Below are 14717 nucleotides of genomic sequence, written 5' to 3' on the forward strand. Positions count from 1 at the left end.
ACCGAAAGAATGATAAAAAATAAAAAATAAATCTATACTTACCTTCTGATGGCCCCCGGTGTCTTTTATCCGATGCGTCCTCGCTTGCCGGCAGATCGCGGTAGACTAAAGGATCTGCCGACGTCAGCGGTTGTGTGACCCGTCACATGACTAAATGACGTCAGCGCAGGTCCTTGAGTCCACCGCGAGCTGCCGGCAAGCCGAGACAAGGACACTGGGGGCCATCAGAAGGTAAGTATAATGTATATTTTTTATTTTATTCTTTTTTTACAGGTTCTATGGTACCCGGGTCCGGAGTAGAGTCTCCTCTTCTCCAGACCCGGGTATCATCCGCACATTGAAACGCATGGAATCCGCATGTACAGATGTAGTCATGCGGATTCCATGCGTTCCAATGCAAGTCAATGGCGGCGAAAACGCCGCGCTTCCGCAAAATAATTGGTAGTGCTGCCTATTTTTCCGCAATGATAATCTGCAGCGGAAATTTCCACAGCATGTGCACAGCACATGCGGATTATCATTGGGGAACATGGCAGACCATCTACCATTGTTTTTTAAGCGTTTCTGCAGCGGAATTGCCGCTGCGGAAACGCTTAAAAAGCGCATAGTGGGCACACAGCCTTATCCCTGATTCGAGAGAACAGAAGAACTTAGATATTCTGGTAATCTAAGCAGCAGCGCTCAATGCCAGGCAGCAGCTGCAAAAGTAAATATTTTATCTTTTTAGACCTGCTAAAATCATATCGAGATCTCAGTGTAATGTTACCACTATAAATTCTTTAGAAAATCACATCCTGAATATACCACTCAATTTTAAGCTCTACTTTGTGAAAAAGATGTAGGAAAGCAACAGAGGGCTCAAAGGGGGGGCAACTCGATTAATTACCCCGGATGGGAGGTCTCTAATAATGAGAGACTATAAATGTTGGGCTTGTTCAGGCTGAGAAGAAAAAGCTGTCTGTACACGTAAGAGTAATATCTGCATGATGAGACCATCATCTAATATGTATGGGGACCTTCCGACTCCCCCAATGACGGGTGTTGCAGGAAAGAAGGATCGAGCAGTTGCATTACAATATGCCTGATCCTTCTGTTCTCATGTAAGATAAGGCTCCTCTCCTCATTCAGAACAGATACAGTGCTGGAGATAGCGATGGCTGTATCTAATGTGTATGGCCGGTCTCAAAAGTGATCACATTTACCTGTGGTCAATGTAAAGAACTGTGGAGACGTACTAAGGACTAGGAGACATTCATGTGGAAGAGGCATGAATACAAGAAAGGGTTCTTTACAGTTAGAGCAGCTAAGCTAGAAAAAGCCTGAACACAAGAGTTAGCGATGTCAGATACTGTGCCAGTAACTTTATAGATCTGCTATGTATTTCTACATCTGTGATTATATAATTCCTTTTTATCTACAGAATGGCTTAAAACTGGTCGTGGAGCCAACGGAGCTAAAGCTTGATCCAAATTCTGGTGAGTGCATGGCCACAAGTTATAGTCAGGGTTCTCCCTAATGAATGCAGGACGGGGGCGGAAGCAAATAACTGCAGGATCCGATGACGCTGATGCAGACTCTACTTTGCCTCAATAGACCTTGCTACATCCGGAGATGCAAGAAATGCTTACAAACTCTATAGCAAAGAGCTTGTAAGCCATGCGCTCATTGCCTAGGACACCAACCACCACCGCTGATAGACTGGCCAGTAACCTGGACAATGAGGAGCAAACCATAGCATTAAAAGTCCCTCCATTGTTTGAGAACAGAGAGGAATTTTAACAAGATGTAATTTGCAAAGTTCTTTGTTTTCTACAAGCTCGTTGCAATTTTAAGAAGATGAGACAACCCCTTTAAGGGTGAGACTTACTAAGACTGTGTTCACATGTCTGTTTGGAAGCTCTGTCTTTATATTCCCTTTCAGGATTATTATTGATTGGTAGGTGTCTTTTTTTTTTTTTCTTTAGAATGGAAGAAAAAGTTCTGCATGCTTCACTTTTACTTCTGTTCTAAAAACTGATACCAAACAGAACCAAGACTGATCCCATAATAATTAATGGGGTCCCTCTGCTTCCGTCAGTTAGCGAATGGATCCATTTTGGGCAGCGGATCCTAATACGGAACAGACAGCGTCCAAACAGACATGTGAACAAAGCCTAAAAGAAAAAAAATCAACTCTCCGCACAGCTTCCATATTTTATTATTTTTACGCCTTTGGAAAACAAATGTTGCTCTGTGGTTGGTTGAAATGTACAACAAAGTCACAACAGTTTTCTGTATCTGCTCCTGGGTCTTCCAAATGCTCCAGTAATACTGGGTGACCAGAGATCGCCACTAGACCTCATCTCTATTGTGCCTCCTCTCATAGATGGCTGCGCTGGGTCAATATCAGATTAAAGAAAACGTCAGTGCTTGGAAAACTGTGTTATTTGCTGTTTCTATGGTGGGAATCTGCAGATATAATCCAGATCATTCTTTTTTTTTTTTATTTGCTTCTTAGAATCCCGCATGACCGAACAAACTACTACGACGGCGTCCATCTCTCAGCAGATCAAAGAAACCATGAAAGTAAGAAAGTCTGAAGTGTATAAAGTGCTTGTCCTGCGAGGTGAACGATTCTAATGGGGATGAGCAAATGAATCAGTAGTTCATAACCACTGGAGAGGAGCCCTGCAATCCTCCTCCTATCTGCCGCCACTTCTTCTGATTACTAGGCCCGGCCCGACATCATACATATACCATAGCAGCAAATAAATGAGTGACAATCCCAAAAATCTTCGACCAGATCCTCTGAAAATATTTGCAGGCCTCCAAAAATGCAGTAAAATTGTTTATTCTTCCATATAAAAAAAAATTATAATAAACTATTTTACTGGATTTGTGGAGTGCTATAATTTGTGTAACACACACACATATAGAGATAGATAGATGGATATATACACACACACACACACACACACACACACACACACACACACACACACACACACACACACACACACACACACACACACACACTTGGTACGGAAAGTATTCAGACCCCTTTAAATTTTTCACGCTTTGTTTCATTGCAGCCATTTGGTAAATTCTAAAAAGTTCATTTTTTTTCTCATTAAAGTCCACTCTGCACCCCATCTTGACTGAAAAAAAAAACCGAAATGTAGAAACTTTTGCAAATTTATTAAAAAAGAAAATCTGAAATATCACATGGTCATAAGTATTCAGACCCTTTGCTCAGACACTCATATTTAAGTCACATGCTGTCCATTTCCTTGTGATCCTCCTTGAAATGGTTCTACTCCTTCATTGGAGTCCAGCTGTGTTTAATTAAACTGATAGGACTTGATTTGGAAAGGCACACACCTGTCTATATAAGACCTCACAGCTCACAGTGCATGTCAGACCAAATCAGAATCATGAGCTCAAAGGAACTGCCCAAGGAGCTCACAGACAGAATTGTAGCAAGGCACAGATATGGCCAAGGTTATAAAAGAATTTCTGCATTACTCAAGGTTCCTAAGAGCACAGTGGCCTCCATAATCCTTAAATGGAAGAAGTTTGGGACCACCAGAAGTCTTCCTAGACCAGGCCGTCCAGCCAAACTGAGCAATCATGGGAGAAGAGCCTTGGTGAGAGAGGTAAAGAAGGACCCCAAGATCACTGTGGCTGAGCTCCAGAGATGCAGTAGGGAGAAGGGAAAAAGGTCCACAAAGTCAACTATCACTGCAGCCCTCCACCAGTTGGGCCTTTATGGCAGAGTGGCCCAATGGAAGCCTCTCCTCAGTGCAAGACATATGAAAGCCCGCATATAGTTTGCTCAAAAACACATGAAGGACACCCAGACTATGAGAAATAAGATTCTCTGGTCTCATGAGATGAAGATAGAACTTTTTGGTGATAATTCTAAGCGGTATGTGTGGAGAAAACCATGCACTGCTCATCACCTGCCCAGTACAATCCCAACAGTGAAACATGGTGGGGGCAGCATCATGCTATGCGGGTGTTTTTCAGCTGCAGGGACAGGACGACTGGTTACAATTGAAGGAAACATGAATGCGGCCAAGTAAAGAGATATCCTGGATGAAAATCTCTTCCAGACTTGACCGAAGGTTCACCTTCTAACAAGACAATGACCCTAAGCACACAGCTAAAATAACAAAGGAGTGGCTTCAGAACAACTTTGTGACCATTCTTGACTGGCCCAGCCAGAGCCCTGACCTAAACCCAATTGAGCATCTCTGGAGAGAACTGAAAATGGCTGTCCACCAACATTCACCATCCAACCTGACGGAACTGGAGAGGATCTGCAAGGAAGAATGGCAGAGGATCCCCAAATCCAGGTGTGAAAAACTTGTTGAATCATTCCCAAGAAGACTCATGACTGTACTAGCTCAAAAGGGTGCTTCTACTCAATACTGAGCAAAGGGTCTGAATACTTCTGACCATGTGATATTTCAGTTTTTCTTTTTTAATAAATTTGCAAAAATGTCTATATTTCTGTTTTTTTCAGTCAAGATGGGGTGCAGAGTGTACTTTACTGAGAAAAAAAATGAACTTTTTAGAATTTACCAAATGGCTGCAATGAAAAAGAGTGAAAAATTTAAAGGGGTCTGAATACTTTCTGTACCCACTGTATATGTATATACATACATATATATATATATACACTGCTCAAAAAAAATAAAGGGAACACTCAGATAACACATCCTAGATCTGAATGAATGAAATATTCTCATTGAATACTTTGTTCTGTACAAAGTTGCATGTGCTGACAACAAAATCACACAAAAATCATCAATGGAAATCAAATTTATTAACCAATGGAGGCCTGGATTTGGAGTCACCCCCAAAATTAAAGTGGAAAAACACACTACAGGCTGATCCAACTTTAATGTAATGTCCTTAAAATGAGGCTCAGTATTGTGTGTGGCCTCCACGTGCCTGTATGACCTCGCTACAACACCTGGGCATGCTCCTGATGAGGTTGCGGATGGTCTCTTGTGGGATCTCCTCCCAGACCTGGACTAAAGCATCCGCCAACTCCTGGACAGTCTGTGGTGCAACGTGACGTTGGTGGATGGAGCGAGACATGATGTCCCAGATGTGCTCAATCGGATTCAGGTCTGGGGAACGGGCGGGCCAGTCCATAGCTTCAATGCCTTCATCTTGCAGGAACTGCTGACACACTCCAGCCACATGAGGTCTGGCATTGTCCTGCATTAGGAGGAACCCAGGGCCAACCGCACCAGCATATGGTCTCACAAGGGGTCTGAGGATCTTATCTCGGTACCTAATGGCACTCAGGCTACCCCTAGCCTGTGAGGCCCTCCAAAGAAATGCCACCCCACACCATTACTGACCCACTGCCAAACCGGTCATGCTGAAGGATGTTGCAGGCAGCAGATCGCTCTCCACGGTGTCTCCAGACTCTGTCACATGTGCTCAGTGTGAACCTGCTTTCATCTGTGAAGAGCACAGGGCACCAGTGGCGACTTTGCCAATCCTGGTGTTCTGTGGCAAATGCCAAGCGTCCTGCACGGTGTTGGGCTGTGAGCACAACCCCCATCTGTGTACGTCGGGCCCTCATACCATCCTCATGGAGTCAGTTTCTAACCGTTTGTGCAGACACATACACATTTGTGGCCTGCTGGAGGTCATTTTGCAGGGCTCTGGCAGTGCTCCTCCTGCTCCTCCTTGCACAAAGGCGGAGGTAGCGGTCCTGCTGCTGGGTTGTTGCCCTCTTACGGCCCCCTCCACGTCTCCTGGTGTACTGGCCTGTCTCCTGGTAGCGCCTCCAGCCTCTGGACACTACGCTGACAGACACAGCAAACCTTCTTGCCACAGCTCGCATTGATGTGCCATCCTGGATGAGCTGCACTACCTGAGCAACTTCTGTGGGTTGTAGAGTCCGTCTCATGTTACCACGAATGTGAAAGCACAACCAGCATTCAAAAGTGACCAAAACATCAGCCAGAAAGCATTCGTACTGAGATGTGGTCTGTGGTCCCCACATGCAGAACCACTCCTTTATTGAGTGTGTCTTGATAATTGCCAATAATTTCCATTTATTGTCTATTCCCTTTGCTCAACAGCATGTGAAATTGATTGTCAATCAGTGTTGCTTCCTAAGTGGACAGCTTGATTTCACAGAAGTTTGATTTTCTTGGAGTTATATTCTGTTGTTTAAGTGTTCCCTTTATTTTTTTGAGCAGTGTGTGTGTGTATATATCAGCTGATATCGGTGCCTGCGGCGTACATACATATACATACATACATACATATATATATATATATATATAATGTGTGTATGTATATGTATGTACGCCGCAGGCACCGATATCAGCTGATCGGCAGGGGTGCCGGGTGCGGGACCCCAGCTGATCAGCATTGATGCCCTATCCTACTGATAAGGCATCAATGGAAAAGTAGTGGACAACTTCTATAATCTCATGATGAATGGGGAAAAAGAAGACAATTTTAAACCTTTCAAAAAAAAATTAAAAAAAATAAGTTTTGAAAAGGTTTTTAAATTTTATTTTTATTTTTCCCCCCACTCGAGTCATGTCTAGTCTTAAATATGTGATCACCTGATTGCCGGCTCAGTGTGGCGCACTACTTCTGTATATCAGCAGCACATTGTCCTGTCAGCACTCATTACACCTTACATCGCACCCCATCGGCTCCCGGTGATCTTGTAAGGGGGTGACTGGAGGGGGCAGCCAGACTAGCCGTGAAGTGACAGGAGAGATCCCCTTCTGTCGGTGTAGGTTGCTATTGATAACGGCACATGAGGAGTAAAGCTCTGAATCCAGCAGGTGGGTGTCATCATGCATCGGGCTCATCATCTATGGTACGGAGGGAGCTGAGCACAGCACAAGGTTTTCTCTGACACCATATTCCTTAGTATAGGGGTGTTGCCTGCTAAATCATTCATGCCGAAATTTTGTAACCTGCAGTTTTCTCTCCTGTAAATTTTAATGAAGCGGCTAACCTTGTGCAGAAATGCCATGTGCTGCATGATCATATTCCAGCCACCAGATGGCGCTATCACCTGTATATCTTTATTAGTTTTTGGCAGATGGTGTAATATCCGCTCAGTCTCCTTTCTGCGCTCACACATGGTTTTTTTTCCAGGCCCTCCCAGCTCATCTGGAAAAAGCTGAAGGATTTTCCCAAGTTCTGAACCTTCAGCCAGTGCTGCAGAAATCCCGCTTAAGACAAGATATCTTTTCAAGTCGAGTCGTATTACAAGACTTGCAAAAAACGTTACCGAAAGAGTTAGAAACTACCCCGCGTGAGAACGAGCGCGCGGCAAACATCGTACCGACGCGGAGCTCGAAGAGACTTCTGAGTTCTGCAACCCGAAGTGACTTGTATCCTCTGAGACCGAAGCGGAAGATCAGCCTGGAGGGGTGAGGGCGGATATTGCTGACAGTCCGATGCCAGCGATTCTTCAGCTGTAACTTATTACATATGCTATACCGGTCTCCATGATGGACGTTTGCCGCCGTGGTCAGTGCTGATCACACATCATATGGTGACTGTCCATTGTGGACGGCTCTGCTTTGGTAGACATAGATGTATTTCTGCCTTTTTTAACACGTGCAATAATTAACAAAAAGTGATTAATGATCTCAGGCTAATCAATATGAGAGCAGCTCGCGTCAAACTCATGGCACCCTGTGATCGCCCGATTGAAGCGAGTGCCGCTTTGTCGTTATTTTCTACCAGGTACAGTGCCATTCATTGTGTTGTGGTAGTGTCTGGTATTGCAGTTCAAGAGAATAGGGCCGTACCAGACATGGGCATAACCAAAATGTAGGAAGCACAACTGGTAAGCAATGACCGACCAATCCTTCCCACACGCACGCTATTGATCACTTTCCTTTATAAACCATATATCAATCTCCCTCTTATTATATAGTCCCTCTAGTGCTGTATTTTTGTACATACGCATTTTGTGCCATTTTGTAATATTGATTTTTTTTTTCCCCTCATCTTTCCTTGTGTATTAAAGATGGGACTTTATTTGGAGTTTTTTTTTTCCCCTCACTTATTTTGATGGGTTTTTATAGACTACTTGTCACACTATAAGTTGTACTGTGAGCGTGCATGGGGGGAGGGAGGGACGGTTGTGCAGATGAGTCCTCGGGACTCATAATAAAATGCAAAATAGCTCCAATCTTCATACCACTTCTACCTTTGCTCACTCTACTCCAAATACCCCTTCTGTTCACTTGAAACTATAGATGGTAGAACGGATTTCCTGCAGCCACCACTAGGGGGAGCTCAGTTTATTCAACTACAACTGGACTCAATGGGAACTGTAGAAATCTCTGCAGTGGGCTCCACCTAGTGGAAACGCTAGTGCCCCATTCATCATTGCTGTTTCTCCTCTTTTCAGGAGTAATTTATTATTTTTTTTTAGTGGCTCTTGTATTTGCGCCTTATTCTCTGTATGTTTCGCACCACTTTAGTTTTTTTTTTCATTATTCCTCAAAAACTTTGCGTATCCTTGTGTATTAGACAGTCATGAAATGCGACTTTTACCAAATTTCGCATTTTTTTGCACATCTCAATCCAGTGCCTGGAGTAGGGTTTCTGGAGGAGATTTCAATTTGGTGCATTTTTGCAAATTTCTTTTTAAAAGGATTTGCGACTTTTACTGCTGAAAAGTCGCATAAAGACAAAAAATATATATATTTTTTATTTTGCGCTGAACCAATGAATTTCGTGCACCGTTTTGGAGAATTGAGAGTCATGGAATACAACAAACCGAAGAAAAGAAAAGTTCTTTAAATAAATCACACAGTTCTATATGACCTTCTGATTTTTATATTCCATTTTTTGGAAGGCGATGTGACTATATATATACTCACACCAAAATAGCCACCATCCCCACTCCAGACCAGTCATAAGAAAAAAAATAATAATAATTTGGTATCAAGATATGCTTTCCAAACTATTTAACCATCCAATTATAAAAGCATAAAAAATCAGAATTGCTATATAAAAATAATAATAATCTTTAATATAGCCCCAACATATTCCACAGCGCTTAAAAAAAAATTATAAATTAAATAAAAACATTTATAATTTTCTTTATTTAATTTATATATGTAAAAAATATATATTTTTAATTTTTTTTCTATAGATCTATATATAGATATATAAATCTGTAGTAAAAAAAGTAGAAATATTTTATTTTATACATATTTTTTTTTTTTAATAGATTATATATATATATATATATATATATGTGTGTGTGTTTTACAAAATGTAAGAAAAATGATTATATGTAGAAAAAAAATAAAAGTAAACAAATGTGCATTTTTTAACTTAGTTAAAAAAAATTATATGTTGTAAAATAATAAATTGTGTACATAATTATATTTTTATTTAATTTATACATATAATTTTTTAACTACCGTATATACTCAAGTATAAGCCGAGGCCCCTAATTTTACCACAAAAAACAGAAAACTTATTGACACGAGTATAAGCCTAGGGTGGGAAATGCAGCAGCTACTGGTAAATTTCCCCATCCTGGTAAGTATTGCCCCTCATCCCCCAATCCTGGTACGTATGGCACCCCTCATCCCCCAATCCTGGTACGTATGGCACCCCTCATCCCCAATCCTGGTACGCATTGTTCCCTCATCCCTATCCTGGTATGTATGGCCCCCTCATCCCCCAATCCTGGTACGTATGGCACCCCTCATCCCCAATCCTGGTACGCATTGTTCCCTAATCCCTATCCTGGTATGTATGCCCCCCTCATCCCCCAATCCTGGTATGCATGGCTCCCTCACCCCTCAATCCTGGTATGCATGGCTCCCTCACCCCTCAATCCTGGTATGCATGGCTCCCTCACCCCTCAATCCTGGTATGCATGGCTCCCTCACCCCTCAATCCTGGCATGCATGGCTCCCTCACCCCTCAATCCTGGCATGCATGGCCCCCCCAATCCTGGTATGCATGGCCCCCTCATTCCCCCCAATCCTGGTATGCATGGCCCCCTCATTCCCCCCAATCCTCGTATGTATTGGCCTCCTCATCCCCCAATCCTGGTATGCATGGCGTCCTCATCCCCCAATCCTGGTATGCATGGCGTCCTCATCCCCCAATCCTGGTATGCATGGCATCCTCATCCCCCGCCCCACAATTCTTTGAATCATGGTGTCCTCATCCCCTCCCAATCCTGGTATGCATGGCCCCCCTCATCCTACCCCCCCCCCAATCCTGGTATGTGTGGCCTCCTCATACCCCCCCATCAATCCTGGTATGCATGGCCCCTCATCCCCCCCAATCCTGGTATGTGTGGCCCCCTCATCCCTCAATCCTGGTATGTGTAGCCCCCCCCCTTCCCCCCCAATCCTGGTATGTGTGGCACCCCTCACCCCCCACCCCCAATCCTGGTATGTGTGGCCTCCTCACCCCCCACCCCCAATCCTGGTATGTGTGGCCTCCTCACCCCCCCAATCCTGGTATGTTTGGCCTCCTCACCCCCCCACCCCCAATCCTGGTATGTGTGGCCTCCTCACCCCCCCACCCCCAAGCCTGGTATGTGTGGCCTCCTCACCCCCCCACCCCCAAGCCTGGTATGTGTGGCCTCCTCACCCCCCCACCCCCAAGCCTGGTATGTGTGGCCTCCTCACCCCCCCACCCCCAAGCCTGGTATGTGTGGCCTCCTCAACCCCCCCAAGCCTGGTATGTGTGGCCTCCTCAACCCCCCCCCCCAATCCTGGTATGTGTGGCCTCCTCATCGCCCCTCCCAATCCTGGTATGTGTGGCCTCCTCACCCCCCACCCCCAATCCTGGTATGTGTGGCCTCCTCATCCCCCCCCCCCAATCCTGGTATGTGTGGCACCCCTCACCCCCCCCCCAATCCTGGTATGTGTGGCACCCCCAATCCTGGTATGTGTGGCCTCCTCACCCCCCACCCCCAATCCTGGTATGTGTGGCCTCCTCAACCCCCCCCCAAGCCTGGTATGTGTGGCCTCCTCAACCCCTCCCAAGCCTGGTATGTGTGGCCTCCTCAACCCCTCCACCCCCAATCCTGGTATGTGTGGCCTCCTCACCCCCCCACCCCCAATCCTGGTATGTGTGGCCTCCTCACCCCCCCACCCCCAATCCTGGTATGTGTGGCCTCCTCACCCCCCCCACCCCCAATCCTGGTATGTGTGGCCTCCTCACCCCCCCCACCCCCAATCCTGGTATGTGTGGCCTCCTCACCCCCCCACCCCCAATCCTGGTATGTGTGGCCTCCTCACCTCCCCACCCCCAATCCTGGTATGTGTGGCCTCCTCATCAAACCCCCCCCCAATCCTGGTATGTGTGTCCCAATCACTTTAAAAAATAAACACTTCTACTCACCTTCCTTCCTCACCTCTGCTCCAGCGCTGCGTCCTGTCTGCCAGCAGTTCATGCCGGCATCTGAGCAGCGCGCGCTCTCAGACGCCGAGGTGAGCTGCTGCTGCTTCTGGCACATTCACTCCTCTCCAGGCCGGGACTATGGGCGTGGAGAAGCGTGAATATGCATTCTGTTTAGTAGCAGGCACTGTCAGGAGCCGCTCCTCCGTGTCCGCTATTAAAGAGAATGAATATTCATTTTTCTCCACACCCATGGGAGTGGAGAAGAGGGAATATTCATGTCCCTATAGCAGCAGGCACACGTGGTAGCTACAGCAGCGTCTACCGCATGTGCACCGCTCCTCCGCCGCCGCAACCTCCCTCCCCCCCAATACTCACCTATCCTCATTCCTCCGCTGCTTCAGGGTCCCCCCGGCTCACAGGCCCCATAGCAGTGGCGTGGCCTGCCGCCATTGGCGGTACGCCACTGACTAAAGAAGTACAGTTTTAGCTGCTCTAATCCAGAAACAGCGCCACACCTGTTTGTGGGTTGTGTCTGGTCTTGCATCTCAGCTGCATTGATGTGAATAAGACAGTACTGCAATACCACACACAACCTGTGGACAGGAGCGGTGCTGTTCTGGAGAAAAATCGTCAGTGTTGTTCTAATTCTGGACAATCACTTTCAGAAAATATCATTTTGATATCTAAAAAATGAGAGGAGTGTCAGCTGAGAGAGTTAATATGAGCCCAGGCATGTTGTACGACGAGACCGAGTCTGACCACAGATCTGACCAAGCTTCTTTTCTGTGATATGAGGAGAAGTGGTGGAGAGAACCTCACGTCGCCTCGTGTTAAAAATACTTTATAACAACTGCTCCCTTCCTCAGGTCACAACGTGATAAGAACGGAGGATAGAAACTACATGTAGTGACACTTACACAGGATTATTACTGACATAACTGCAGACTCAGAGCAGCTGCTGAGTGATTACAGCTCTGAAGATTGTAGAATTGTGAATGTAGCTCTGGAGTATAATACAGTATATAACTCAGGCTCAGTACAGGATGAGTAATGTAATGTATGTACACAGTGACTGCACCAGCAGAATAGTGAGTGCAGCTCTGGAGTACAATACAGGATGTAACTCAGGATCAGTACAGGATGAGTAATGTATGTAAACAGTGACTGCACCAGCAGAATATTGAGTGCAGCTGTGGAGTATAATACAGGATGTAACTCAGGATCAGTACAGGGTAAGTAATGTATGTACACAGTGACTGCACCAGCAGAATAGTGAGTGCAGCTCTGGGGTATAATACAGGATGTATCTCAGGATCAGTACAGGATCAGTAATGTGATGTATGTACACAGTGACTGCACCAGCAGAATAGTGAGTGCAGCTCTGGAGTATAATACAGGATGTAACTCAGGATCAGTAGAGGATCAGTAATGTAATGTATGTACACAGTGACTGCACCAGCAGAATAGTGAGTGCAGCTCTGGAGTATAATACAGGATGTAACTCAGGATCAGTACTGTAATGTATGTACACAGTGACTGCACCAGCAGAATAGTGAGTGCAGCTCTGATCAGCTGTTGCTCACTGTGCTGATTGTGAGTGTGGTGGCTGCAGATCCTGCTGTGTGCTCCTGGGAAGCAAGACCTCTCCACCTGAGAACCTTCTCTTATCTCCTATCCAGGGAGGGAGTGGGTTCCCTAGGATGAGCGATGGTGCCAAGTCCCAGGCTTCTGTTCCCCAAACCAGGCCTGCGAGGAGCAGAAGAAACCAGCAACTGGCCTGCACATCAGAGGACTCGGGGGTGAGACGCTCCACCAGGAGTCGTAGCAATGTGGCTCCTACTCCCCCCGCATCTGTGGAGACTCAAAGAAGCCGGAAGGCTTCCAACATGGAGGAAAAGCCTGACAGCGTGCATGATGACGCTCCTTCCGGAGGAAAGCTGAGTGCTCACAGAGGTGAGGCCGGCCTCATTGAGGAAGGTTGGGGGCTGCAGAGACCCCTGGAGTCTGTGTCCACCTATGCCTCCCGAGTCATGAGCCACCCCCGTGAGTATAAAGATGCAAGAAAGCTTGTCAGGAGGCTCCGGGAGGAGCTGTGCTGCACAAGCGCCAAAGCTGCAGGTGCCTCAGAAACGAGGAAGACAAAGCTCCAGGCGGAGGTAAAGAGACTGGAAATGGATATAAACAAGCTGGAGGTAAGGAACGCATTCCTCAGAGAGCAGAGTGGTCCTTTCAAGAAAAAACTGATAAATGAAGTCCGATTCAGAGATGTGTCTGATAACAGAGAGCAAAGGCAGATGGGTCTGCAGCCTGAGTGCCAGGTGGATAATGAGAGTGACGATGACCAGCAGAAAACCCCACCTGGCAGCCTGCAAAGTCCCCTGCAGGGAACGTGCAGTGAGCTCCCTGCAGGACAGGCGACAATGACATCCGGTCGCAGTTCTGCCGGCTCTGGGGAGGACAGTGACAGTAGTGGCCAGGGAGGGGCGCTAATGGCAGAGATAAAGCTCCTGGAGTCCCCAGTGTGCCTCCAGAACTTCCATCTTGGTGATGATCTGCCAGAAGAGGCCCCTGGGGGCCAGAAAAAGGCTAAGAAGACCGAGCCAAAGCTGCAGGAAGTGGTAAGATACATATATGCCCCCCTCCCTGTACCCCCTGAGTCGGCTGCAGGGTCAGCTTGCTGTATAAGCCCCGTTGCCCAGCCCGGGTTCTGCTGTGGATCCGATGCAAAGGCGCAGGGAGATTACAAAGCAAGGTAGTGAGGCGCAGAGCTCCGTCTCTGCTTGTAGTAGCGGGGAGGCAGCAGGAGGTGCATCAGCCGAAAGGCTGGGCAGCCCGGCAGCGGGCTTTCGGTCAGGCCACGATGCTGTGGTGCGCTCCTCAGTGGGAGTGGGGGAGCAGCCGAGTGTCAGGGGCAGCTCCGGTAGCCTCGGTGCCTCTGAATGCTGTTGCTGCTGATCACTTAGTTGAGGAGTAGCTGCAGTGTGAGGGGGTTGTCGAGGCTGAGCGTTCCGGTCCGTCCTCCCACCAAAGATCCTGATGCTAAACATCAGCGGCGCCTCACAACAGCTAAGGATCAGCGGCACATCGCTACAAATGTAAAACAGCGGAAATTACCGACTGATGATGTGGAGGGCACACATAGGACCAGGGTTGAGGTCGCCTCCAGTTCTATGGAGGTGACTGAGCCCCTTGTGCCTGATGATGCTGAGGTCAAAATGTCACCCACCATTATTACTGGTCCAGCAGGAGTGAATGTGGTGGTGGGTGTGAATGAGGCCAATTCATTGTCTAGTTGTGTGGTTACTGGTTTGGTGGAGGGTGAGATGGAGGTGGGTAATAGTGAT

General features: G+C 46.7%; 1 protein-coding gene across 1 annotated transcript in view; it reads left to right on the forward strand.

The window, feature by feature from the left end:
- The window catches only part of NSL1 (NSL1 component of MIS12 kinetochore complex), a 76968-nt gene that overhangs the window by 9468 nt on the left and 52783 nt on the right, over positions 1-14717 (forward strand). Inside the window, exons 5-7 of the mRNA XM_073671976.1 lie at positions 1421-1475; positions 2498-2565; positions 7132-7409. Coding sequence (XP_073528077.1) covers positions 1421-1475; positions 2498-2565; positions 7132-7409 — 401 coding nt within the window. The remainder of the gene's footprint in view (positions 1-1420; positions 1476-2497; positions 2566-7131; positions 7410-14717) is intronic.

This window comes from Phyllobates terribilis, unplaced genomic scaffold (genome assembly GCF_046119375.1).
Source record: "Phyllobates terribilis strain yellow unplaced genomic scaffold, ASM4611937v1 Scaffold_3__8_contigs__length_932513732, whole genome shotgun sequence".
In the NCBI taxonomy this organism is placed as follows: Eukaryota; Metazoa; Chordata; class Amphibia; order Anura; family Dendrobatidae; genus Phyllobates; species Phyllobates terribilis.